The 25,948-nt window shown below is 55.0% G+C and overlaps 6 protein-coding genes across 6 annotated transcripts; 4 read left to right on the plus strand and 2 right to left on the minus strand.

Moving 5' to 3' along the window:
• Positions 1-95: 95 nt before the first annotated feature.
• Positions 96-1,152, minus strand: BJ171DRAFT_538096 (uncharacterized protein). The gene is made up of 2 exons (XM_053112890.1): positions 1,075-1,152; positions 96-937 (listed from the first exon to the last, which is right to left on the minus strand). The coding sequence occupies exons 1-2, from the start codon at positions 1,077-1,079 to the stop codon at positions 409-411; spliced, it is 534 nt and encodes a 177-aa protein (XP_052961873.1). The 5' UTR covers positions 1,080-1,152; the 3' UTR covers positions 96-408.
• Positions 1,153-1,341: 189 nt separating this feature from the next.
• BJ171DRAFT_450507 (ras-induced vulval development antagonist-domain-containing protein) lies at positions 1,342-4,224 on the plus strand. Its single transcript, XM_053108208.1, has 6 exons — positions 1,342-2,085; positions 2,250-2,401; positions 2,750-3,028; positions 3,174-3,464; positions 3,629-3,699; positions 3,822-4,224. The coding sequence occupies exons 1-6, from the start codon at positions 1,487-1,489 to the stop codon at positions 3,861-3,863; spliced, it is 1,434 nt and encodes a 477-aa protein (XP_052961874.1). The 5' UTR covers positions 1,342-1,486; the 3' UTR covers positions 3,864-4,224.
• Positions 4,225-4,672: 448 nt separating this feature from the next.
• On the plus strand, positions 4,673-6,819 carry BJ171DRAFT_35436 (uncharacterized protein). Its single transcript, XM_053107146.1, has 4 exons — positions 4,673-4,707; positions 4,920-4,970; positions 5,076-6,407; positions 6,728-6,819. Exon 3 carries the CDS (start codon positions 5,095-5,097, stop codon positions 6,397-6,399), a length of 1,305 nt encoding a protein of 434 aa, XP_052961875.1. The 5' UTR covers positions 4,673-4,707; positions 4,920-4,970; positions 5,076-5,094; the 3' UTR covers positions 6,400-6,407; positions 6,728-6,819.
• Positions 6,820-8,072: 1,253 nt separating this feature from the next.
• Positions 8,073-11,658, plus strand: BJ171DRAFT_538106 (putative amidase). Its single transcript, XM_053112891.1, has 14 exons — positions 8,073-8,385; positions 8,472-8,567; positions 8,639-8,713; positions 8,785-8,856; positions 8,944-9,069; positions 9,168-9,248; positions 9,374-9,587; positions 9,691-9,977; positions 10,080-10,176; positions 10,245-10,300; positions 10,399-10,497; positions 10,708-10,787; positions 11,002-11,143; positions 11,234-11,658. Exons 1-14 carry the CDS (start codon positions 8,302-8,304, stop codon positions 11,312-11,314), a joined length of 1,590 nt encoding a protein of 529 aa, XP_052961876.1. The 5' UTR covers positions 8,073-8,301; the 3' UTR covers positions 11,315-11,658.
• Positions 11,659-11,664: 6 nt separating this feature from the next.
• BJ171DRAFT_538108 (uncharacterized protein) lies at positions 11,665-16,704 on the minus strand. The gene is made up of 3 exons (XM_053112892.1): positions 15,687-16,704; positions 15,295-15,457; positions 11,665-15,114 (listed from the first exon to the last, which is right to left on the minus strand). Exons 1-3 carry the CDS (start codon positions 16,617-16,619, stop codon positions 11,882-11,884), a joined length of 4,329 nt encoding a protein of 1,442 aa, XP_052961877.1. The 5' UTR covers positions 16,620-16,704; the 3' UTR covers positions 11,665-11,881.
• A 2,336-nt stretch (positions 16,705-19,040) lies between these two features.
• Positions 19,041-19,802, plus strand: BJ171DRAFT_404767 (kinase-like domain-containing protein; the record flags this gene model as incomplete). Its single annotated transcript, XM_053107228.1, has 1 exon — positions 19,041-19,802. A coding segment is annotated over one exon (762 nt), but the record flags the coding sequence as incomplete, so codon positions are not given.
• Between the last annotated feature and the right edge of the window lie 6,146 nt (positions 19,803-25,948).

Raw genomic sequence — 25,948 nt, forward strand, 5'->3', positions numbered from 1 at the left:
AGATGTCAAACGGCCAGTCGTTAAACTCAGCGATAATCAGAGGTCGGATGGCCAACAACACTCGGCTTTCAGTCTCGACTGGACTGATATGGGTCTCTGACGACGGCTGGTTCTGCTCAAGGCCAGTGGGTGTTGGACGCCGGGCGACGACAGCCCCTCCGGACGACGACAGCCGCTCTCCAATCTCCATCGCTGCGGTGCTCTGCGAACGTCATTCCAAATGTTATTTCGGATGTTGCAGCACTTTCCCGGCTGAGGCGGTGTGTATGTCCATGGTCCATGTCTATCAGCGCTCTCGAAACACACGAGCGATATATTAGCTGCATCTGTCGCTGATCTGGAAAGCACGAACGAAGCCGAGCGGGTTTCCGCGGAGGCCGTCCGTCGTCAAGACAGAGTCGCATTCACTCATATCGATGGCGGGCTCGCACACTGCGCCATCATCATCATCATCATCATCATCATCATCATCATCATCATCGCCGTAGCGCTCAGGGCCGCCACTGCCCATTGATGAATATCCAAATGACGAGATCGTGGCGGACATAATAAGCTATCATCTCTATCAGCGCGATACGATCCCCCGGCAGCGACCATGGTACACCACGGTAGCAGGGGATAGTGGGTCGCTGAGACCAGGCCGAGATATTTGCTCTTCCCAAGTTTGCAAACGAACAGCCGAGATGAGGGCTCAGAGTCCGGATCGACAAGGGGTCGTATAGCGGGTGCGAAGAAAGCGGGAAAGGCAGAAGCAAGATATATCAAAGCAACAGCAGGATATATCAAAGCAAAAGCAGGATATATCAAAGCAAAAGCAGGATATATCAAAGCAGAGACAGAAGCAAGAGCCACAACGACAACGAGGCGGACAGGCTCGCTGAGATCCAGTCCGGGAGTGTTGCTGCTCAGACACCATCTTGTGGCCAGCGGCGCTCTGCTGATAAACCAGACGAGGGTGCGGCTCAGAAGTGGGTCTCGGCGACAGATGGTGTTATGGACAGAGATTTGCGGGTGTGAACGGGGTCGGTATGATGGGGAGGACTGCTACGACAACCGCCAGTCGAGAAGACCAACCCCATATCGATTGCGGATCAATATCAAAGATCAAAGCCAAGATCAAGTATCAAAGACAGATCAAAGATCAAAGCCAAGATCAAGTATCAAAGCTAATTTCCACCACAGACCAAAGCCAAGACGATTGAAAAAAACGGACCCCACGTGATGCCGAGCCAGCCAATCGGGGCCAGCGGCCTCATTCGATCCGGCTGCGTCCTGGATCCAGCCGAGTCGCCTCCTCCTTTCGCCACCCGACTCCATCTCGATCTGTCCCTTCGAACCACATCGATCAGCCAAAGCATCGATCAGCCAAAGCATCGATCGCAGCCGTCGGCATTCCCCTTTTTCCGGCTATCAGCACCGCCATTACCATCAACACCAGCAGAGCCAAACCACATATTCCAAGTTCTCTCAATCTCCTCGTGAAAACATGAGCTCTCCTGCACGCAGCGAGGACAGCTTTGGTCGAGCCCGTCGTCCAGACCGATCCCAGTCTCCCGTCTCCCGGTCGCATCCAAGGAGCCAGAGCCCCGATCGCAACCGTCCAGCATCTTACGAGAACGGAAGCAAGCCAGAGAATCCATCCGATGCATATCGACAGCAGCTCGATCGGTTCACCAACCGCGAACGCCAGCTCAACATTGGCCGAGAGTCTGGTCGTCCAGACCGCCCAGACCGTCCTTCGTATGGTTCGCGGCGACGCGACGACTCATGGGTTCGAGATCGTGATGGAGGCCGAGAGGCTCGCGATGGTGCACGCCAGGCTGATGACCGGCGAGACAGTCAAAGTCAAGACATGGGCCAGGATCGAGATCACAACCGTGACCGCGACCGGGGACGATACTACGATCGGGACTCTCGACAGTATAGGGGCCAAGATCGGGACCGAGACCGAGACCGAGACCGGGACCGAGACTGGGATCGGGACAAGAATCGAGAGAGTTATCAGGCCCGCGACCGAGACCAAAGCAGCCACTGGGACAGGGCCCCCAAGCTCGAGGGCCGGCCCGGCGAAAGCTATGTCGAAACGTAAGCTTTCAAATCGCAGAGTCGCATCTGTCGGCGCAGCTTTGCTAGCCAGAAGCTGATCGTACCTGAGGCTTTGACACTGTCGCCGTGCATGCCATAATACTGATAGACAGTGTACAGGGATTAGCCGCATCCCTTATTGACATCTACCGTGCCTCTGACAGTCGCAACAGATACCGCGAAGAGAGCAAGGTGTCGATATGGCCCACATCGCCTGAGCTTGCCCCCAAGCGCGATCCCTCGCCGGTCTCGCGCAAGTCCAAGTCCCGGACTGATCGCGACTCGGACGCAGGCTCAGACTCGGAGGCTTCTGAAAGTAAGCCCACTCTGGTTCCGTCGTTTGTGTGCGGCCGGGCAGGGGTTCGCAAGAGCCGATGATCGCTTGGATCCAAAACGATAGCAGCTTTTCCTCGGTATCATGCGGCTTGGATCTCACCTCTGGTCTCGATCCACTGCGCCAAAGCCCGGATGGCTGAATGTGTTGCTTTTCTTTGCATACTCTGGCGCTTGGTGTCCGCCATGCGGCTCCATGGCCTCGATGATCTGGTTCCCATTGCAGTAGAGTGAAAGCAATGATTCCCCCTATCCTTCCACACCACACCATATGGACCCACGATTGCTCCTATAGTTCTAACTCTTGTCCGCGCTTGTCCCGTGTCCACAGAGCATCACAAGTCAAAGAAGCGCTCCAAGTCATCGAAATCATCGTCCAAGAAACACAGCAAAAAGTCCGACAAGAAAAAGAAGCACTCCAAGAAGCGCGAGCGCACGCCGTCACCCACACCGTCCGCGTCGTCCGCTTCATCGCCATCGTTTTCGCGCTCGCCTTCGATCGAGCGATCGACACAGGATCAGCAACTGAGGGCCCCCGATTCGCAAAGCAGACCGGAGCTCAACAAGCTCGACGCTGCCGCGGTCGAAGATTACTGGAAGGAGCGCGAAGGTATGTTCTGTGCTCACGAAACCGTTGCCAGAGCCGCTAAGCTCGATTCTAAAGGCACGGAGCAGAGTTAGTCTGATTATCACCACTTACCACTCCACGGTCGTTCTTTCGATGGTCGCTCTCGTCCGGACCTTGGTTCCTCCAGTGCAATCCACCGGTGATGGTATCGTGGGACCCGTCCCGCTTCCTGAAACCGAAATCACTTTGACCGAGCGCGATTATGGTGGCGCTCTGCTTGCCGGCGAAGGTTCGGCCATGGCCGCCTATCTGCAGGCCGGAAAGCGTATCCCTCGTCGTGGTGAAATCGGGCTGACCTCGGATGAGATCCAGCAATACGAAGATGTTGGATTTGTTATGAGCGGTAGCCGCCACAAGCGAATGAACGCAGTTCGTATTCGCAAGGAAAACCAGGTCATCAGCGCCGAAGAAAAGCGAGGTGAGTCGCAGAGTCCTGTGCTCCGTATCCAACGTCACATGCGAGACTTTCGTCAGCAGTGCATACTGATTGTGGGGGGGGGAGGGAGGTTTTGGCCCTTGATGCTGTCGCTGCAAGCCACCATTTCGGAACCTAACGTCTCTGTTCTCGTCCCATCGTATCAGCTCTTTTGATCTTCAGCCAAGAACAGAAGCTCAAGAAAGACGCCGAGATCATAAGTAACTTCAAAGAGATGGTGGGTAGACCGACCATTATGCAGTGCAGCCCCTCCTCTGGCCGGTGACGATCGCCTCTCGCACACACGACCACCTCTCTTTGCTGATCCGTACATTTCTTCTCTGCCGCCACAACCTCCAGCTCGCGCAAAAGCTTCAAGGATCCCGGAAGGAAGAGAGCTAGTTCACCATCGTGTTGTCCAAGATACACGGAGAAGGGATTATCGAGCTTCCTATGGTCGCAACGACACCAAACACCTGTTCCGACGTCGAATTGCCGCACCACCACCAACACAGGCGCTGCGCTCTCTCGCATGCGTGTATGCACACGGCAACCCCATGTCAACGACGGTGGATTCGTATGCTTCGTGGCCATTTGACGGATTCTGCTCAAATCGAGACTGCATGGATATCTGGTGCCTGCTATTTTTGATGGGTCGCATTCACTTCGCGGTTGAACATTGTCAGCCGTAAGATCTCGGTGCAGCCATCTAGTGTCGTCGATGGCGATTGCGATAAACATGTATATTCGGACTCCCGCGAGTGTTCCACGATTGATGCTGGCAGATGTCCCGCGGTGGCTCTGCGGTGGCCATTGATGATCATCGGCCATCGTCAGTCGACACCCTATCTCCATGTGCTCCCCCCCCTTCCATCCACTGCGCTCGTTGCCGATCCGCCGCTGTGCAGTATTACCATCACTCCCACCCATGCCAGCACCCGTTGCCCCCTTGGCGATGGCCGCGCCCCAATTGGACGGCTGGCCACCCCCAAACACATCGCTTTGTCGACCCCACACGGCGCTCTCCAAGCTCGATCCTCATCTCGTTTTCGTCCGTGTGCCCTTCCACCAGTCCTTTGCGCTGCCTTCCCCACCGTCGTCTTGATCTGTATCCACTGCGATCTCTGTTGCAGTGTCTTCTTGCACGCTGCTCCCCCCCCCCAAGTTCCGTCTCAAGCCCAACCTTTGTTGCATCGCCTGTCTGCAGTCTCGTTCAAGAGCCAACTGCCCCAGCCCGGCCAAACCGGTACATTCGCCGTTTCATACTTATGCAGATTCGCTGGCTCTGCGGAATGCTATCGCCGTCAAGAGAGAGGGGGGGGGCATGTTCTTGCCCTCGTCCTTCCCGGCACTGCGGTCTATTCACACCCGTTGGTTGCTTCAAATGGATTCCCTCATCCCCATTTCCATTTGCGCTGCGATGCTCCGATTCACTCTCTTCGCATTCCGCTCGACTAGCTCGTACCGATTGTGCGCATGGCCTCTCCCTTGACCCCCATGTCTCTTCCTGTGCGTGCTCGTTTATTCCTGTATCGCCAACCCGTTAACCTCGCTTCCGTATCGCTGACAATATCGCCGCTTTCGCATTGACCGTCGGTCAATCCTCTCGCTTAGCGCATTTCCATCGGCATCCATGACTGAGCTCATATCCTCTGTCGTCATCAACGCTACCGAGGTGCGAGAGTCGCCCTCTCGCCATGTCGTCTATCAACTTTCCATCCGCACGCCCAGTCGGTCCTGGACGGTCTGGCGCCGCTACTCCGAGTTCGAAACCCTGCATTCGCTACTGCGAGAGCTCTCGCCGACACCCTTCGGCTTGCCCCCAAAGTCCTTTTCCATCTGGGGCAACACCCTCTCAGATCCATCCAAGGTCGAAGCCCGCCGCCTCGGCCTCGAGACTTACGTGCAGACCATCCTCAACCACGAGAACGATTTGTGGAAGACGTCCAAGGCGTGGTTTGACTTTATAGCCCTGCCCGAGTCCTCTCGCCGCCTCAGCATCCTCGGCAGGACCCCGTCCAACGGTGGTGGCAATCCCACCGACCCGGCCGGTGTCGTCGCCAGCGCCCCGGTCGACCGCCCGCTGTACACCACCGAGTCCTGGATGGACGAGCTCCGGGATATGCAGCAGTTCTGCAAAGAAATCCGCACCAAGATTGCTGCCCGCGACCGGTTTGCTCAGGCAGGCGACACTGCCTCGATGCAGTATGCGTCGATGCAGGGCAAGAAGGGCCTCGGCGTGGTCTCAACCCGCATTTCCGATCTTGAATATGCCCTGGCCCAGCACAAGCCCGCCCCGGGCCAGGGCCGTCCGTCCTCGGTTTCGTCCGGCGAGCCCGCTGCCCTGCAGCGTTTGCCCTCGGCCACCCGCTCGACTGTCCTGACTGCCGGCGAGTACAGCCGTCGTCAGGATTTGCTGGACAGCCTCAAGGAAGAGCGCGACGTCCTCTCCAAGTTGCTTTCCAGCAACCCATCCGTCTACCGGCAGCCCCGAGTCGATTCGGCCGAGCGAAACGCCCTCCTTGGGTTTGGGTCGATCGGAGCTGGTGGCTACTCGAGCTCCGTCTCCACTAGTCCAAATGAGTCATTTGGCACTGTTCCGACGGGTTCGTCAGCGGCCTCGTCGACCGCCCGGCCGAACAATACGACGCCGCCGCGGTCGACTCGACGATTCGGCCAGCCCAAAGAAACCGAGCAGACACGCGCGCTTGACCAACAGGGTCTCCTGCAGCTGCAGAAACAAACGATGAACCAGCAGGACCAGTCCGTCGATATGCTGTCTTCGATCCTTCAGCGGCAGAAGCAAATTGGCCTCGCCATCTCGGACGAGCTCGATACGCAAAACTCGCTTCTTGAAGATCTTGATGAGAACGTCGATCGGGTGGGTCGGAACTTGAAGAAGGCAGACAAGCGACTGGCCAATGTGCGAAAGGGCTAGTGATCACCGTAAGTGCTCTTATCGGAGATGGGGAGGGGCGTTAAAGGCCGCTCGCTGTACTGGACGCTCGGCTGGACGCCGTTTGTGAGCATTTCCTGATCCGCATGACTGGGATGGGTGAGCTGTTGAGTACCCAAGAGATCTTGATATCTGAGATGTACTGGATGGCTGACTGGCTTTGGTTCCTCGGTGCCATTTGATCCCTTGAGGGGTGGGCAGGTTCCTGTTGGTTCACTGCTGCAAGGGTTTGCTTCATGCATTTTAACCGAATGCCGTTCTTGGCTCCTCTCCGGTTCCGAATATGCTGGGCTGGAAATCACTTGTTCAGCAGCCTTGATCCTTTATCGGATCAATTCATCACTACCGGCCGACCTGCCGATCGACCAACCGACCAATTGCCCGCGTCGCATCGCTCAGTCATGACCACCCCTCCCCTCCAACTGTTTTGGCCCTTGACAGCCGTTGCTTTCGCCAGTGCGGCTGTGCGCTCTCTTCCTATCTTGCCCTCCTTTCACGTCTATGTACCTGTCGATCCCATTATCGACCGTCATGGTTCCCTTGACTCCACAACTAGCCGCCACACCGAGCCATCCGCTATGTTTGGGAGGAGATCGGTGTATACAGCCGGCCAAGCCTGCTCAACAAACTAAAATCCCAATAAATACATTTTTTTTTTATTGCTGCTGTCGTTGCTATCGTCGTTGCTATCGTCGTTGCTATCGTCGTTGCTATCGTCGTTGCTATCGTCATTGCTATCGTCGTTTCGCAACGCAGAGACGTCTATTTTTAAAGGAGCATGACGCTTGCTGCAGCTCCGGATTTCGATTCATACGCTTTCTCGACCTGGTGGGAGGGATGGGTCCGGGCTCGCTCGGCCAGGTCTCCATTTCGAACGAGACGATGTGCCCTATTGTTTATTCAACAGGTTGTACAGTCAATCCAGGGAGAAACTGGACAATCACTTTCTGGCATCAGAGGCCTGGAGCCTACTGACCTGCGATTGTTTGCCGTCCCGGTTGGCAATCTTTGTCTTGTTGATTTGGGAAGTATGGCCTTGAATACACTCGGTCGATATCCTGTGTCGATATGGGAGTGTGGTGCATTCACTCGATGTGTGCGGGTGGTGCATTCACTCGATTCTCTGGACAGCTCCATGGTGTATCGATATCAAGATACTCGGCCTTCTCGAGTCGCTTGGCTTCCCGACAATGTGAGAATACCTGGAGATCGAGTCGCTTGAATCGCCGTCGCCTGGGTGGTGTCTTTCGCTTGCAGGGAGCCATCTGTGCGAGAAAGCGTCCTTGGTTCAGATCCAGAAGCACATCACTGAATGGTCATACCCAGCGCGCGATGTTTGGGGCAAGAGAATACTTGTTCAACGACCAAAATCCGTTTTTTATTGGATTGGCTGTAAGCTACCTGTAATGAACAAGAGCGAGCATTTGGAGCGATTTGGGACCGCACAGCATCCAACTTTGACAATAAACAGCATTGGGTGCTTTGCGGATGTTCATTGTGCCGTATCATATATATTACAATTGAAAGCTATCAAAGTCCGGTCGGCCATAGTTCCGTGAACAATGCCCCCTGGTGATCTGAATTGTTTGTGATGGTCGAGGGCCACCAATGGGCGATGATCTGTCTCTGTCTCATCTCATCTCATCTCTGATTCGCACGTGGCCGGCCATCAGCAACAATTGGTTTCGAACGAAGTTTCCACTATCCGCACCGTATCGCTTTCCCCCCCCTTTTCTTCTTCCTCACAGACAAGCTATATATTCACCCTGCGATCCGGATGGATTTCTTCCGCCTACCACATCCCTCGGCGTCGAAACCTCAGCACTCTGCTGTCCTTCTGCTCCTGTCCTCTCCAGCACACTTTGCTCGACCGTCCCTATCGCGATGATGATCTTGAGTGCCGCCAGTGCAGTTCTTTGTGCCACTCTTGCAGTTGCTCAGGCAACTTCATCCCCATTTGTCATCGAGGTGAGCCAAGCAAGTTGTACATCTGCTTCATCGAATGTACGCCTTCGGTCCGGTGGCTCAGAGTCTCACGCTGCGTCCATGTTCAGGAAGCGTCCATTTTCAAGATACAGAACGCCTTCGCATCCGGGGCCCTTACCTCTGCCCAGTTGGTGCAGTACTACATCAACAAAGCCTCTGACCCAGTAAGTACCCGCTGCCTCGTCTGCATTTCGAGTGTTTGCCAGGCTAACGATAAACCCACCCTCGACCACAGAAATATCGTGCATTGAACTCTATTCTTGAGATCAATCCCGACGCCTTGGCCTTGGCTCAGGCGGCCGACAGCGTCGTATGTATTTTGCAATTGGTTTTTGTCGCTCTCTTGCTGGGTGACCTTGGCCTCACATCTCTGGTCTGTAGAGAGCAAACTGCCAGAAGCAGGGTGCGTACTGCAACCTCGGACCGCTCCACGGCATTCCGATCCTTCTCAAGGTAAGCATGCAATGCGAATTGGCCCGATCAATTGCTGCTCAGCCTCGAGCCGATTTCCAACTAATCTTTGAAGCTTGCCGGGAACAGGATAACATCGGAACGGGTGACAAGCTCAATACCACGGCAGCCTCTTATGCTTTGCTGGGATCAAAGACACAGGACTCGTTCATAGCCTCTCAGCTCAGAAAGTCGGGCGCAATCATCTATGGAAAGGTACATGGTCATCCCCGACTGCTCCCCGCTATGATCGTTTTGTATGTGACCTTGACTTGGGTAACTAACCACTCGTCTGCCGGTTGATGCCGATTTAGGCTGCAATGTCAGAGTGGGCTGGGTGGAGAAGTATGGCCCCCGATTTCAACGGCTGGAATCCCCGCGGTGGACATGTCATTGTAAGTTGGCTATCTGTTCACGTCCACGCCGAGATCACTCTTTGTCGCAATCGACAGGCAGCACTTTGCGGCAGTCTTCACCAACGAGGGGGCTAACAAAGATTCCCTGTCGCTGGTTCTTCAAGAATCCGTATGTTACGGATGCCACGCCATGCGGCTCCAGCGCCGGCTCTGCTGTGGCAACCACATCAAACTTGATTACTGTCTCTCTCGGAACCGAGACAGACGGGTCCATCATCTGCCCATCGGCCGTCAATGGTCTCGTGGGCTTGAAGCCAACCGTGGGACTGACTTCCAGAACGGGCGTCGTTCCGCTCTCCCATCATCAGGACTCTGTGGGTACGTGGCCCTTGCTCGCCTCCGTGTGGCATTTTGCTGGCCAGCGATCGCTGTTGTCATACTTTGGCGCAAGCGTCGGGCTGACAATTTGTGTCGCTTGCAGGACCGATTGCTCGAAGCGTCGCTGATATTGCCGCTGTCATGGATGCCATTGTCGAGACCGATCCATCCGACCCTGCCTCTAAGGGTACTCAGGGCCGTAAGCCTGTCAGCTACACCCTCAGCCTCATTTATGGAACCCGCGGACTGGGCGGGGCACGCATCGGCGTCGTCGATAACACCTTTGACCCCGTTGGCGATGCGTTCGAGTACGATGTCGGCCAGCAAACCATATCAGTTCTGACCAATCTTGGTGCCTTTGTCAAGCATGTCAATACCTCGAACATTGACGTAAGTTGTCTCGACCGAGCTCGCAGAGAACACTTGTCTACGCCCCTCGGACCCAAGATAATTGCCGTTTGCTCAATACACTACGTTGTCTTGTTGGTGTAGCTTTCGTTTGAATTCGAGAATCTGGCCACGGATTTCAAAATGGATCTGAACCAATACCTGACCACCATCACCAACTCGCCCATCAAAAACATTGACGGTGAGTGGAGATTGTGTGCATCGGCAGTACAGTCGCATCGACCCCTGCTCATCCGCCTGCTACTTCAGATCTTGTTCAGTTCACACAAAATAATCCTTTGGAGCAAATCAAGACATATGACCAAGTAAGCCGCTCTTTCGTTGAGATCCGCAATCGCCAATCTCCATTCGATTGAGGCCGATCTGACAGAGACGCTTTCTTATATACTCGGACATTATGCAGGAGCTTCTGCTCAAGTCCCAGAACAAAACCGGATACTCTGACCCGGTCTACATTAGCGGAGAGAACTCCCGCCAGCTTGCGAAGCAGCAAATTATAAATGTAAGTGGGCAACGATACGTAGATTTCCATTCTCTGGCCATCGATCTCGATGATTCTCGCGATGGGTCCCTTGATGGGTCTCTTGGTGATACTGTCATTGAGCTGCCGATGGTGCTGTCGATGTCATATCGTGGATGATGACTATAGTCCACATTGGCTGATGGCGGAACCCTTGCCTCAATTACTGGTCCGGATTATTGCCGCACTCAGCTCTTCACTCAGAATGGTCTCGATGTGCTCTACTCAGCCGGAGTCAGCACGTCGTTTATTTCGATTGCGGCTACTCTCGGGTAAGTCCATTCACCGCCAGTCTATGGCCTTTGGCGCTGCACTGACGCTGCACCGACGTCCTAGCGCTCGCCGGTATCCCGCTCTCGACCGGAACTGGGACAGGGTGTGTATATGACCATTGAGTAACACAATTTTTTATTTTATGTTCTTTTTTTTTTTATATTACTATCGTGGGACCGACCTCCTACTCTGGTTCTCACTACCTCCACCCAGTCTGCCTATCATCACTGTGCCAGTCACCACATCCAACCTTTACCTTACCACCATGTTCACCTCTGCCAAGCTCTCTCAAAAGGCGTTCCCGATTGGCATCTCACTCATCGGGTTGCCTTACTCTGAGGGCAAGCTGATTCAGGTTTGTGTTCTTATCGATCAGTGCATTTATTCTGCATTGCTCGAGACATAAGCTCACCATTATCCGCCTTGATCGGCGTTTCGGTATCAGTACGCTTATGCCATCGAGCAGCAGACCAAGGCTCGCTTCCAGCCTGGCTTTGTCAGCGAAGTCGGTGCTCCTTACCCTTGAAAAGGGCATCTCGGACCCGGCGCTCAGCTCCACGATGAATATTCGAGGATCTACCCCAAGGCCATTGCACACCTATCGCTATCGTCTTGGCAAACAGAGTCGCTGTTGAAATCACATATGCCCGCTCCTCTCGTAGAGTGGAAGGCGACGTCCTGTCTTCGCGATGGAACGACGTTCTCGTATCCAAATACAAATACAAATATTGGCAAACGATTCATCCATTCCGGCGGGTAGTTGCGGCGCAGATGGTGCGGCTCTGGGTCCCGATCGCAGTTTTGCGGCCAACAGCTGCGTGATTAGTGAATGATGCTTCAGGATATACTGCGAATCATGATCACCTTGTGATCACCTTGTGCGGACATTGGTCTGTGTATTGGTGTTCCAAAAAACAAAAGGACCATGGTACGATGCATCACATGGCAGAAGATCGCACTTTGCTCTGCGAGCTGCTTTGCCAAGATATACGACTTGGACAGCCGCTCGCTACAGCCTTGACGAGCATACCGCTCACGGATTCGGGATCGGCTCAACGGAGCGCCCACATCGCGTGGTCGAAGATGGCTTGTACTAGGCATAGTTCAACCTGACCGACTTTTTCGAAAAGTTGACTCGGACGAAAATTCGCGCGTCTCCCTCTGGCGATTCAGCCACCTCTCTCTCCCTTTGTGCCAGTCCGAGGGTCGAGTTTGGGCACCCTTCCGTAGTGGCCGTCGCATGGCCATTTTGGTGAGCAGCCTCGCCAGTCTTGCCCGAGCGTGTTCCTGATTGGCTCGTTCTCCGCGACGAGCGCCGCGTCTGTCTCTGCACATCATCTTTTCGGATGGCTGGGTCAGAGGTAGCCGCAGGCTCGTAGTCGACCATTGCTGATGGCTCCGTCGCTATGACGCTCTCGCGAGGCGACTCCGCCATAGGCTCGAGGTAGTCGAGTATATCGATCTGCAATCCAGGAAGGCTGGGTCCAGACGCAGAGTTGGATAGAATCTCTTTGCCATCATGGCGCTGGATATGTTCCGGCTTAGGGGCTTTAGGTGTGTTGCCATCGGTATCTTGGTCATCCTTGCAAGTTATTTGAGCAAGCGGTTGCGCTTTATGGGTCGAGACGCCACGCTCGCCGCTGGCCATGTGGATAAACGGCTGCTTCAGGAGGGAGTCAGTATCGATATCGGACGTTGAAGTTGTCGAGATCTTGTCAGCCTTGCTAGGTCTTTGCCGACTGCGTCGAATCTGTCTCACGTCAAGACGATGGGCCGATTCCGCCTCTTCCTCAGAGGTCGAGCGGGTATCCACGTTTCCATCCAAGTTGCTGACCAGATTGTCGTATATCTTCAAGTACGATTGCTTGGGCTCGTCGAGGTCAGACGAGGTGTCTGATGACACAGCGGACGCAGAAGTCATAGTGGACACAGCAGACACAGCAGACACAGCAGACACTGAGGACATTGAGGACTCTGGGTCAGAGCTTCGGTTGATTGCGCCATCCTTTGATCTGTTACGCTTCAGGCTTGTGGGCCGCGCTAGAGTTTGATCGTTTACAGCGTCGCCTGTGCTGGATTTGGAGTTGTCGCACAGCGATTGACGATCGGCACCCAATGCCCGCAATGAGTCATGGGTCAAAACAGAGTCTGAATTTGTCGCCGCAGGCGGGCACTTGGCGGCTGGGCGGAGGACGCAGCGAATATCCTTTGCTTTCGCCGGGACGGTTGTGGGGACGGTTGTGGGGATGGTTGTGGGGACGGCTGTGGGGACGGTTGTCTCACTTCCGCGAGATCTATGGACGCTGGTGATGCAGAGTGTATCAGATGGGTGCCCGGGATCTGCGGATATGGGCATGAGGTCCACGTTTCTGGTGAGATAGGCCTCCACACCAAAGGGAATTTCTACTGCCATCGTAGGCGAGTTTGAAGGCCATTTGTGGGGTTGAATGGCGGCTGTATCGATCTCCAGTCGAGCCGACCCAGACAGCATTGTGCCTGCGATCGAATCAGTAACCGATATCTTGCATTTATCGGCCGAATCGGGCGCTTCAAGAGACGATGTTCCGTAGTTTGGGAGGCGGTCGGTGTTGTCAGCGAGGCATGTTGAGGAGGAGGCGACGGCGCAGTTGCTTTCGAATGCTCCAACAGGACGCGAATGGCCCCGGGCGACCACCGTGGGGATTTTGAATGTCAGAGGCGGGGTTCTGCCCAATGCGGCAGAGAGTTGTGGATTACCACCAAACTTGGCGGCATGAGGGCTTCCAAGCGAGCGGGGCACATGTGCCGTTCGAGATAGCCTCAAGGTCGGAGAGCGTAGCATGTCTCTCCCAGAGAAGGAAGAGTCAGTCGAAGGTTCACCTAGCGGGGCAAAGGCGCGTTTGTGCAAATGATGAGTAGGCGACAACGAGTGGGGCAAGGTCGAGAGGACTTCTGTTGCAAGATGTGAGGGTGGAACAAAGATGTTCTCTTCAAGGCGGTTATCAGTCTCGCTGACAGTCTCGGCCTTATCTATTTGCATGCTTGCCAGGCCACGTCCGGGACTCAGGAGAGGCTCAGGCCGGACGAGCACACAACCACGGTCGTTAGTTGTGTCTGCTGGAGCGAGGTTTGGTTGCGGTGGTTGGAAAGGGAGATTAGCTGGCTGGGCGCTGGCGAGGTCATAATATGGCCTGGGTATTTGCTGGAAGGTGTGGTGTTGCTCTTGTAAGTGAGCCTCGATCGATTCTTGAGGATATAGGCGCGTTTCGGATATTCCCGTTTCTAGCTCGTTGTTGGCATCATCAATCGCATCCGCTCGTTTTGTCGAATCGTGCCACGGGTGATTTTCGTCGAGTTCGGGGCTTGACCTAGACGGAGACGGGAGTGGCACTCGGACGATTTTCTCGCAAAGTGCATCGAGATCCCGAAACTTCTGATCGCACGAGCGAACGAACGACTGGTGTGTTGGGGTCAAAATATGCTTCCGAAACTCGTCATATTTTTCGTTGCAGTTTTCGCAGTATCCCGGTCGTTTATAAAATGACTTTCCCGTGAATCGGGGCGTGGGCTTGGTGGGTTTCAGGGACTTTCGTCCCGTTCGTTCCTGTGATGAGTTGGTTGGCCCCACATCTTCTGTTGTGTGGATATCGACCGCTGATAACTTGCGTTTTTGACTTGTGCATGGCCTGGCCACTTGCGATGTTTTATCAAGGATGATGGTTCTATGTCCCAGTGAAGGAAGGGGAGCCCGGGTCTTGCCGCGAGAGTCTTTGCTCATGGTAAGCGTCCATGCGGATGTAGTGGCCATAGAAACGAGACCAGAAGCAGCCTGCGAGTTGCTAGCGCTTGCCATGCTTGTCATGAAGCGGTGCTTAGCATCTACATAGCTAGCGGAGGCATTTTCGTCTGCAATTGGGCCTTGCTCGTCCGCGCTTGTCCGGGATCCTTGCCGATGCTTCCCATCAATATCACCATGCAGGTTGATATCCTGTGACTTCAGCGGGGAGAGGTCCTTTCCAGTCGGTTGCTTGCGAGATCGAGCCTGGTCGTGAGGGACAAAGATCGAGAGGTGGCTGCGGGCATTTTCCCACCGTATGGTAGGCCATGTTGCCCTTGCATCATCTTTGGTTGTCAGGGGGAACTCCTTTGCGATAATAGGGCGATAGGCATACGTCGAATCTTCGACCAGAAGAAACGGTGATGAAAAAGAATGAAAGTAGGGAGCGGAGCGAGAGCCATGCTTGTGGGTCGATATACCATGCATCAATTCTTGCATGACAGCTCCCTGAAGACCATTTGAGGGTTGGAGCTGATCCCGAGAGAGGCTTCGGAGGAGCAGATCCAGCTCTGGCGACGGAGAAGAGTGAATGGGAGTGGGATACAGAGTCAGCGGAGCGTTGCGTGTTCAAGACAATTCACGGGTCGAAATGCGCAGGGTATACGATCGTGTGACGAAAGCAATCGACGGAAGTCGACCGGATCGGGCCACTTGCGCTCAAGACACTCGGCTCTACTGGCTATACCCACTCGGGAGCGGCCAAACTTTGATGCCGAGTCGCTTGCATATCGTAAAGTTGTCTTCTTCTCGAGTCATGTGATCGGGGTTGCGCATCATGGCGACTTTTTCCTTGACATTGGGGTGACCGCTGACCATGTGAGTAACTTCTGCTCCGAGGGCTATTGCCACTCTCTAAATCGACGAAAACAAAGGTTCCACAGCCGCTGTTAATCGAGGGCCTTGGAAAATGCGAGGAAAGCAAGCTTCCGGAAAACCCGTCGGCAAAACGGCAGAGATTCATTCAGATTCGAATGTATATGGGGCGTGAGCTTCTGGTAAGCTTGGGCGCATGTCCACGCACGCATACACATGTGCATGCATTGTTAACGGGGCAGAAAAGGGGACGGGGCGCCACACTCACCGCTCCGAGTTGCTTCACGGCCTTGGTGTACTGTTGTACTTTTTTGACGTCGACCGAGTCAAAGAAGAGAACCAATCGATTGAACCGGGCGCGCCACTGTTGGAGGGCTTCCAGAGGCGGTAATCCTGGCACCAACTGCCTGTCTCCGACCTGAAGAGCGTGGGCAGGTTGTGTTGGGCGGCCCTTCTTGGTTTGGGGTTGGGTTGGCAAACGTGGCCGCGGGGACACTAAACGAGCAACAGGCTCAGAAGCCGCAGGAGGCTGTATCAGTTGAGTGACAGAGCCGATACTGGATCGGGAGCCGTGTCCAGCAGTTCGTGTGAAGACCGCTGAGCTTTGAGCGAGATTCGAGTGAGCTGGGCTCAAAGCGGCGCTCTTATGAGGGTTTGGAGTTTTGAAGTGAATATCAGGTTTGGAGTTGCTGCTCCGGAGCTCTTTGGACCTGAAGGGGCGTCCACTCGGATCTGTTGTTGTTGTAGGTATGAGCTGAGGCTCGGTTATGTCAAGCTTCTTGGCGGATAGTGAGTTTGGTGAGACGGATAATGGAGTTGACCTGGCGTTCGATCCAGAGTGGAATTTGGGCAATGACGGAGGAGGATGTGTGGGGGTCGTGGGGGCCAAGGGAGATGACTCGATGAGATGCGATCGACTTATTGGGGTGCGAAGAGATGATCTCGAAAGGGCTGACGAGGGTAGCGACAAAAACGAACGGGCCAGAGGAGGAGTTGAGAGCACAGAGTCGACAGATGGGCGAATTGAGCTGGCATTGGGTGAGATTGCGAGTAGCGGCATTCGGTTGTTTTCCGAAGGATCAGCGGAGACGGAGACTGCTGGCTTGAGTGCCCTTTTGGCGTCTGGGATGAAGACAGTGGTTGTAGTGGTGGTGGTCTTGGTCACCTTTCGGGGGGGCTTGGGGCGGGGACTTTGATCCATTGAGGTGAGCTGGCAACAAGTGGTTGTGAAATGGAAGAGGAACCGGATGACAGATATGGATGAGAGCGTTGAATGAAGAGCGAAGCCAAGGACAATGCCCAGGCCCGGACAAGTGAGGCGGGCGCCCAGGAAACTTGGCTGTGGACCAGCAACAGCGCCCAAAAAGGCAATATGGCATTGGACGTGTCTGGTTGGTCCGGCGATCATGTGGACGCGACGAGCCCACGACCAGGACGGAGATCCGAACAAGATCAAGGCCATCAAGGGCATCTCGATCTGACAGCCGCTGCTCGTCGAGTGCAATACCACAATGGCGCGAGCCAGTTCAGCATGAACCCGCCCAAGACGCAGGAGACAGTGCAATCAGCCGGCCATCTGGCTTGTCGTCGAGCCAAAATCCTGGTCAACACGTACATCCATATCCCGTATGTTTTCCTGCACATTCGGTGAGCACCATGTTCAAGCGAGGCCGACCCAATCAGGGATGCTCTTGCTGTGTCCTCGAGCCATCGCTTGACTCTCCGAAATCCACGGCAGCTGGGCTGCCTCTGAAGCAAGCCTTGAACGCAGAATGCACCCCGGAGTCAACACGCAGCAGAGCGTCAAGTCAAAGTCGATATTCATGTCAAAGGGTGAGCAGCTTCTCTTGCAACTCGATTCCCGGTGAAGTCATGTCTGGCAATGACTGGCGCAAGTTCCATAAAGAAATCGAGCATGGGCAGGGCTTTCGCTAGACGGTGAGTGATAACAAGTACCCCTCGACTAGTTCGCCAATATGTGCTTCCAGGACAAATCCATCGATGCACTCACGGACCTGCGTGTCGGGGTCAAGCACTCCAAGGCGGGTCATGCTACACTCGGCGTAGATATGAATTCGTGCTTCCAAGCAGCATCAAACTAGCTTTCTCGCGGACAAGATATAACCGCTATCAAGGTGGCCGGCAACGACCTACTTGAGGAGTGTTGGCATGTGACGAAGCAAGCCACTTGCGCTCCAAAATACCCATCCCGAGAGGCGACGTACATTGGTGACATCTACAGTCAAGCCCACGACCCTGCGGACATTATCACTCGATCTTGCGAGAACCGATCTTCATAACTATGGTCAGTGACTGCGAAGCTTTAGCCCCTCATTCAGTTGTGAACAAACACCGAGGACCGGATTGCACTGTATTCAGGGGGAAATGGGACACCTGCCCACAACCCATTTGTCGGCGGAGTGTGCGATGGCATGCGCCCAACTATGCCATAAGAAATATGACAAATCACTTTGGCAGCCTCCGAGTGAAGACCACCGGTCGCTCTCCGGTCTCCACAATCGACCTGCACACAGGTCTCGGAGTGCCAGCGGTGAATGATGCTCTTGGACACACTGGCGAATGGTCATGGCCGGCGCGCGATTGTATTGGGTAACAAAATATTTGATCAATCGTCAAAATCAAGGGTGTCCCGCTATGTATTGGATTGACTGTTAATGTCTGGGCAACAAAGCCATGCTTTAAATTAAATTCATTATCGCTCTCACGTGTATCATACCTTACCAAATACATCGATACTCCGACCAAAGGATTGAATGGAGTCGCTCGCGCTCAATCTCTCTTTTCGAGAAAGGCGGTTATTGTGGTTTATCGTATTCATTTGATTTATGCATATGCTTGTCATTCCCATTCACTTTGCATTCGTCCATGTGCATGGAGGATGCCAGTGGTTGAAGTTGAGTGGTTCTTGCTGCGACCCCGAAAATGGCGGCCAGTTGTAGCTCGCTGCAGCGGCTCGTGAGAGCCACACATCCCAGCCCAACCCTGCTTATATTCGGATTTCTCAAGTATATGACTTCTCTGTGCTTGGGAATCCCCAGTTACCTCAGCTGCTACAAATCCTCCCTCCGTCCCATGGTATGGCTCCAACAGCATCCCGGACCACATGGACCCAAGACTTTTCCCGCCGCGCAACAGCACCCACCAGGCTGTTGTCGTGTTCATCCACGAAGCTCACTGTATCCACCAGGCTCATTATCATGGTCGGGAAGCGATGTGATGTTCTACTCTTGACTTTCCACTATGGAAGCGCTATCGACAGTACGAAGGCGTCATGAGGCAGCCGGAAGGATCTTGGCGATGATCCACAGAGAGGACCCGACAAGGGGTGAAACTGGAAAACAAGTACTGTTCGATCCGAAGACATTGGTTGGCCAAAGCAATCCCGAGGATACCCTTCTTTGACCGCTTGTTCTGTCGGGTGAAACAGCAGCCACTTGGGCAAAGATCGGGAGTGAAAGCGATAATTTCCCCCGTCCTCTGCGGTTCGTTCGTTACGCTTGTTTTCACCAGCAACTGGCCTCATCGCGTGCCCTATTTCACCATGATTGATAAGCCCTGGCACATCCCTGAGGATGCCATCACCGACTGGTCGGCCAATCCACTTGCAGCCGGCGGCTTTGGCGAGGTGTTCAAGGCCTCATATTATGGCGCCCCTGTCGCCGTCAAGCAGCTCTATCGAGGCTACAACCAGAATGAACTCGCCGACTTTGGCCGTGAGATTGGCATCTGGCACAGACTCAGTCACCCTCATGTCCTTCCCCTACTTGGTGCCTGCGACACTACCGCCAAGCCCTTCATGGTCTCGCCGTTCATGCCCAATGGCACCCTCCACAGCCACCTTGCCACCGCACCCAATCCCCGACCCCTTGGCGAGAAGATCCGCCTCCTCTACGAAATCTCCTCTGGCATGGCCTATCTCCACGGCAACAACATTGTCCACGGCGACCTCAAGTCCCTCAATGTGCTGCTGGATGAGTCGTATCATGCCGTTGTGACTGACTTTGGCATGGCCAGAACCAAGCACACTTCGGCCACCGCCAACCGAACTCGCCGCGACCAGCCGATGGGCGGCACCCTTGACTACATGGCTCCGGAGATGCTCGATTATGAAAATCCAGTTGGATCGTCAAAGGCTACTGATGTCTATGCCTTTGGCATCACCATGTACGAGGTCCTCAACAACTGCAGGCCCATCTGGGTCACCGCCGACGGTCAGCCAATGAGGGAGAGAGTGATTGAGTCTCAGGTCCTCCGAGGCAACCGACCCAAGCAGTTCGACGACATCCCCGACAGTATCCGAGCCCTCATCGAGCGCTGCTGGCACCAAGATCCCGCCATGCGACCCAGGTTTCCCGAGATCCTCGCCATCCTCCGCCAGTCCACAGTTCTCTTCCCCGCTCAGGACGGAGAACAGAGACCCATTATCGTCACCCATCGTCGCTTGGAGTCGTTCCAGCCAATGCAGCAGACGTCCACTCCCAGGGTGTCCTTTCCCGAACCATTGACTCCCCGGACACCTCCGGCTGCTGCAGTGCTCACGTCCAAGCCAATTCCTGTCAAGAGCCTGGCAGACGCACTGCAGCTGCTCCATGTCGATGCTGAGTTTGATTCAGACGAAGACGATGACGATGAGTTTGATCTCTGGTTCGCCGTCGCCAACGGGAACGATAGTGCCAGCTACCAACGAGCCTTCACCAACGTCTATGCCCAGTCCCGCCACCAGCAGCAGCTCCCCCTGTTCATCTCGGCCATCGCCGCATAGCAGTCTCCTCTGACCATCCGTATGATTGCTGACCTCTTTGGGGTTGACATCCGAATCGTCCGTCGATACGTCAAGGAACTTGGCCCCGTTCTCGATCCCGGCAAACTGAGCCGCGACAAGCAAGGCAGCTCAGCGGCCAAGGCCCAGAAACACAAGTCGATTGCTGCCTATCTGATTGGAGTGGAGTCTGTCGAGGAGCCTTTCCACGTTCGCCTCACAGTGCCTGTTGTCGATCCTCTCGCACGACCCAGTGGTCAACATCTGTGGGATCTACGACTTTCACGACAATGTCACAGACCTCGAGAGCCGAGTCAGGGCCAATATCACAAGAGAGGCAATGTGTGGGTCGATTATCATGATGACTGAAGCAATGCTGGCACCAATCAATAATGTATGCTCCGACATGAATTCAGCGATAGCTCTGCAAAATAACTTGAGTTCATGTGATGAGACCATCAAGTTGGCGTACTCCAAGGCAGGCCTTCTGGCGAATAGTCCATTGCCCGAAGGGACTAATGCGAAATGGAAAGGCAGGTAGAGCTTATTTCGGTCGAATCCATGAAGTTGAATCGTAGAGGGAGCGAGGAAAGCAAAGATCCGTTCAAGATAAGACTTGTCTCGAAATGAGACGTGAGGAACACTCAGAGAATAAAGTAGAAGGCACATTATTTAGTCCTATTTTGAACGCTGAGGTTCGACTACACATCGCGGGGGTCAGGCTATTTATAGACAAGTCCGGACTTGGCAGCGAAGGGCGGCCAAGGGAGGGAAAAGTGGGCGATCGAGAGGGGTGAACGGGGCGATGCACAAGCGAGGGCCGAGAAGGACCACCGAGTGAGGAGGCGGGTGAAACTGGACGGGGACTATGAATGGGTCAAGGTGGGAGTTTTGGAATCAACCAGGGACTCGGCGACTGGGTGAAGCCAAGGCCGATATTGTTCCAGATCCCCACCACCAGAGGAGAGCGATGGTGCGGGCTTATAGGTCCGGCACCCTGACGCGTTGACGCGCCCAGAGTCATACAGGAGCGCGCACCATTTCCTTTTCCGTTCCCCAAACACACACACACACACACACACACACACACACAGTAACCCAGGACGACTCCCTGTATACACTACATCTTTCTCCAGGGCTACAACAGTCAGTCCAGATCCTTTCAGGATGAATTCAGTATCGTAAGAAAGCTCCCGCTCATAGCTATAACATAATGATCTTCAATTGTGTCGCTGTCAGATCACGGGATCAAGGGGAAGTCAAAAGAAGAAGATAGAGAAGGGTTTTATTGATCTTAGCAAGGCTAGGATCTAGAGTCAAGTGTGTCTGGGGTCGAAGGTGATGACCAGAAACATGAGCGGGCGAAGGCGGGCTATTTATCTGTCTGGCGGTCCCGGAGGCGAAGCCTGCCGCAGCGGGGGCGAAGCAGCGGGGCGGCGGGACAGCAGCCAGGCAGCAGCGGCTAACCGGAGAAACATGTGAAAGTCTGTGAGGAGTGAACAAGCGCAAGGACGAAGACCAAGTGCTTGGTATGAGCTTTATTAGCTTTTAGCCCCGAACACCAAAGAACAAGTTTTGTTCGAACTGGTGTTCAACATAGGCTCAGACATGCAGAGCTATTTATAGACCGGGAGAAGGTCGAGGGGCAAATGTGGGCGAGAAGGGTGGAGCATCACAGAGAAGCGAGAAGGGGGTGCGAGAGTGGCTGGTGTGCAAGCGAGAGAGGCTTGGCACAGCCCGGGGACATGTGCCGAGCGGTGGGGGAGGCAGGAAACCAGTAGACGCGGGTGGCAACGGCGCGTGCTCATGCATGGGGGCAAACAAACACGTGGGGACTCATGATTGGTGCGGAGGGCGAGAGCATGCGGGACAATCTCATTGGTCCGTTGTGATGCTGGTCATCACACTATCTCCTCCTCAAACTACGGCGTGTTCCATCTTGAGTTCTCCTGGGGCCAGGCTTGTCTGGGTAGCGTCGGTGGTACTCCGCGGCCACCGTTGGGGCAAAGACAATGTCGGCGGGCTCCCAACTTCGATCGGTGACCGGGTAGCCTTTCCAATCGATGAGATAGTGCAGCTTTCCGCGCACGAACTTGGAGTCTAAGATCTCTTCGACCTCCCACTCCAAGTTCCCATCGATGACCACCGCAGGGGGCGGCGCTTGCACCCGACCCGGAAGCGAGTTCTTCTTGTAGGGCTCAAGAAGAGACACATGGAACACCGGGTGCACCTTTATGTCCTTTGGCAAGTCCAGGCGGAAAGCCAATGTCCCGACGGCCTCGAGGATGGTGAATGGTCCAATCCTCTGGTAATCCAGCTTCTTGCTTGGGCGAGTGGTGCTGATGTTACGAGTCAGCACCCAGACTTGATCGCCCGGACGCAAGTCGGGAGCCTGGGACCTCCGGAGATCTGAGAAGTGCTTGTAGTCAGACTTTGCCTTCTCAAGATTCTCCTTCAACAGTGCCAGGTTCCGCTGGAGATGTTCAACCCTCTCCGTGGCAGAGGGAACATCAGGGCCGCCAGCGACTACGGGGACTTCGAACCTTGGGTGGAACCCATAGGTTGCCAAGAATGGCGAGGCATGTGTTGACGAGTTCTCGAGGTTATTGTAAGAGAACTCGGCCAACGGCAGCAGCTCGGCCCAGTCATCTTGCTGATACGACGTGTAACAGCGCAGGTATTGGTTGATGACCTGGTTGACCCTCTCAGTCTGTCCATCGGTCTGGGGATGGAAGGCCGTGGACAGACTGGTTTGGATCCCGAGCTGCGTGCAGAGTGCCTTCTGTAACAGGACTGGGGACTGGACGAGAGCGGACGGACTGGAGTGAGCGGGTAACGACTGGTTTACTAGGCGAAGGACGGTGTTGTCGTCTCGCCGGTTTATTTTCGGCGGGCGACGCCTTGCATTTACATCCCTGGGGGGTAGCGGACCGGCTTGCCTGCGCTCCTTGGCGCGGGCTAAGCCCCCTCGGGATGCCTTCCGGGTCGTCCCGGAGCTCCCTGTCCGCGTGCCCATTACATCACCCTCTCCCTAAGCCCCCTTCCTATGTCTGGGGTGTCTTGCGGACTTGGTCTTGGTCGGCGTTCGAGGCTTCAAGGGGTACCGTTGATGGAATTCTTGGACTACTTGAGGTGCGCTCCTGCAATTCTCTTCGGATTCCCACGAGTCTTCGTCTGGTCCGTAGCCCCTCCATCGGATCAGGTATTCCAACTTATTACCCCTTACCCTCGAGTCCAGTATCTCCTGCACCTCATATTCTTCGTGGCCGTCAATTTCGATCGGCGGTGGAGGAGGTCCCTGTCGTCCTGGGAGCTCATTGGGCTTGACCGGTTCCAGCAGAGACGCATGGAACACCGGATGGATCCGGGCCATCGACTTCGGCAGCTTGAGTTCGAAGGCCACCTCGTTGATCGCCCTAACGACTTCGAAGGGTCCAAGGCGCTTCCAATCCAGCTTGTCGCTTGGGCGCTGCGTCCTTATGTTGCGACGAGACAACCAGACCTTGGATCCGACGGCAATGTCAAAAGACTTACGGTGCCTGTCGGCGTTGGCCTTCTGTCTGGACTGTGCGTCCGCGAGGTGAGTCTTGAGTTGTTCGAGGTGCTGCTTGATTTTTTCGATGCGCTCCTCGGCTGCAGGCACCTCGGACTGGGTCGACAGCTTGAAGTCACAGGCAGGGTGGAATCCGTAGTTCGCATAGAACGGTGTGCTCTTGGTGCTCGAGTGGGCCGAGTTATTATATGCGAACTCAGCTAACGGCAAAAGCGAGACCCAATCGTCCTGTTGGTAATCGCAGTAACATCGGATGAAGGTTTCGAGGACGCTGTTGACTCTTTCCGACTGCCCATCCGACTCGGGGTGGTAGGCGCTGGACAGGTCAGTCGAAGTGCCCAGAAGCTCATGGAATCGTCGCCAGAAGGTGGACTTGAACTGCGGACCCCTGTCCGTCACGATGGACTTGGGAGCCCCGTGGATCCTGAAGATGCTGTCCATGAACAGCGTTGCCGTTTCTTCGGCCGTGATGGAGGTACTGCAAGCCCGGAAGTGGGCCATCTTCGTGAGCCTGTCGACGAACACGGCAATTGCGTCGAAGCCTTCGGACTTGGGAAGTTCGACCACAAAGTCCATGGATACGGCCGACCAGGGTGACTCCGGGATCGGGAGTGGCTTAAGCAGTCCGTATGGTGCGTGGCGTGCTGGCTTGGCTCTGCAGCACGTCTCGCAGGACTGCACGTACTTGCGCACCGTGGCGGCCATCTTGGGAAACCAGTAGTTCCTGCTCAGGAGCTCCAGTGTTTTCTCCCTCCCAAAATGGCCCGCCGTCCTCGAGTCGTGGCTGTCCCACAGCACTTCAAGCTGCAGCTCGGTGGTCGGGACATACAGCAACCCGTCTCGGAAGAGGAGTCCATCTCGGAGGCGGAAGGCATGGAATCGCGGGTTGGTCAGGTTTGCGATTACTTCCTGGGCATAGGGGTCAGTCTGTTGAACTGCCTTGACCTTCTCCTCGAATGCCGACAGTGCTATCACCTGAAGGGCAGCGATTCTGAGGCGACTTGCATCCAGCAGCACTTGGCGCTGCTGTGTGTAAGCCGGCTCGTCCGGCTTGATCTCCAGCTGGGGCTTCCTGGAGAGGGCGTCGGGCACGACCATCTCTCTTCCAGGCTTGTACACGATCTCGTAGTCAAACTCGGACAGGAACATCGCCCATCGCGCTTGGCGACGGTTGAGCATGCGACTGGTGGTGAAGTACACCAGGTTCTTGTGGTCACTGTGGACCACCACCTTGTGCTTGGATCCGGAGAGGAAGTGCCTCCACTCCTTGAGTGCCGTGACAATGGCAAGCATCTCCTTGTCGTACACTTCGTAGTTGATCTCTGGTGCCGTCAGCTTGCGTGACATGTACGAGATCGGATGCATCGACTCGTCGGGTCCGAGCTGGCAGAGCACGGCTCCCAAAGCATAGTCGCTGGCGTCTGTCTCAACAACGAATGACTTATCCGGGTCTGGGTGTGCGAGCACAGGTGCCGTCGTGAAGGCTTGCTTCAGCAGATCGAATGCTTCCTGAGCCGTGGGAGACCACTCGAAACTCCCCGAGTTGCCCGTCAGGGCGTGCAGTGGGGTAGCTATCTTGCTGAAGTCGTGGATGAATGTCCTGTAGTAATTGGCAAGACCCAGGAACATCTGCAATTGCTTCACAGACTGGGGCGGGACCCAGTCGAGGACAGCTTGCACCTTGCGGGGATCCATCTTGATGCCCTCGGTGTTGACAATGTGTCCCAGGAACTCGACTTCGTCCGTGTCGAAATGGCACTTCTCGAGCTTGCAGTACAGTCCATTGCGGCGGAGCTGTTCCAGGACAGCACGCACATGGTCTTCGTGTTGCTCGGGGTCCTCGGAGTAAATGAGAATGTCATCCAAGTACACAGCCACACAGTGTCCCAGATCCTTCATGACATGATCCATGAACGCCTGGAATGTGGCCGGCGCACCTTGCAGCCCGAATGGCATCACCAAGTATTCGAACTGCCCCAAAGGGCAAGTGAAACTGGTGAGCCACTCGTGGCCCTCGGCGATCCTCACGAGGTTGTACGCCCCTCGGAGGTCCAGCTTGGTGAAGACTCGGGCGCTTCGGATCTTCCTGAACAGGTCTCGAATGTTTGGGAGTGGGTAGAACTGCTTCTTGCATGCTTGGTTCAAACGGCGGTAGTCGACGCACAGCCGTAGCTCGCCGGATTTCTTCTTCACGAAC

The sequence above is a fragment of the Polychytrium aggregatum genome (genome assembly GCF_025602895.1).
Source record: "Polychytrium aggregatum strain JEL109 chromosome Unknown BJ171scaffold_114, whole genome shotgun sequence".
Taxonomy (NCBI): Eukaryota; Fungi; Chytridiomycota; class Chytridiomycetes; order Polychytriales; genus Polychytrium; species Polychytrium aggregatum.

Bases quoted from the DNA above. Each gene is read 5' to 3' on its own strand.
- BJ171DRAFT_450507 (XM_053108208.1), top strand. From the start codon at position 1,487: ATGAGCTCTCCTGCACGCAGCGAGGACAGCTTTGGTCGAGCCCGTCGT. The intron at 2,086-2,249 runs GTAAGCTTTCAA...TGCCTCTGACAG, and splicing joins GGCGAAAGCTATGTCGAAAC to TCGCAACAGATACCGCGAAG. The intron at 3,700-3,821 runs GTGGGTAGACCG...CACAACCTCCAG, and splicing joins TAAGTAACTTCAAAGAGATG to CTCGCGCAAAAGCTTCAAGG.
- BJ171DRAFT_35436 (XM_053107146.1), top strand. From the start codon at position 5,095: ATGACTGAGCTCATATCCTCTGTCGTCATCAACGCTACCGAGGTGCGA.
- BJ171DRAFT_538106 (XM_053112891.1), top strand. From the start codon at position 8,302: ATGATGATCTTGAGTGCCGCCAGTGCAGTTCTTTGTGCCACTCTTGCA. The intron at 8,714-8,784 runs GTATGTATTTTG...TCTGGTCTGTAG, and splicing joins CTCAGGCGGCCGACAGCGTC to AGAGCAAACTGCCAGAAGCA. The intron at 8,857-8,943 runs GTAAGCATGCAA...TGCCGGGAACAG, and splicing joins GCATTCCGATCCTTCTCAAG to GATAACATCGGAACGGGTGA.
- BJ171DRAFT_538108 (XM_053112892.1), bottom strand. From the start codon at position 16,619: ATGGATCAAAGTCCCCGCCCCAAGCCCCCCCGAAAGGTGACCAAGACC. The intron at 15,458-15,686 runs GTGAGTGTGGCG...TCGTCGATTTAG, and splicing joins CCGTGAAGCAACTCGGAGCG to AGAGTGGCAATAGCCCTCGG. The intron at 15,115-15,294 runs GTGGGTATAGCC...CTCCGTCGCCAG, and splicing joins CAAAGTTTGGCCGCTCCCGA to AGCTGGATCTGCTCCTCCGA.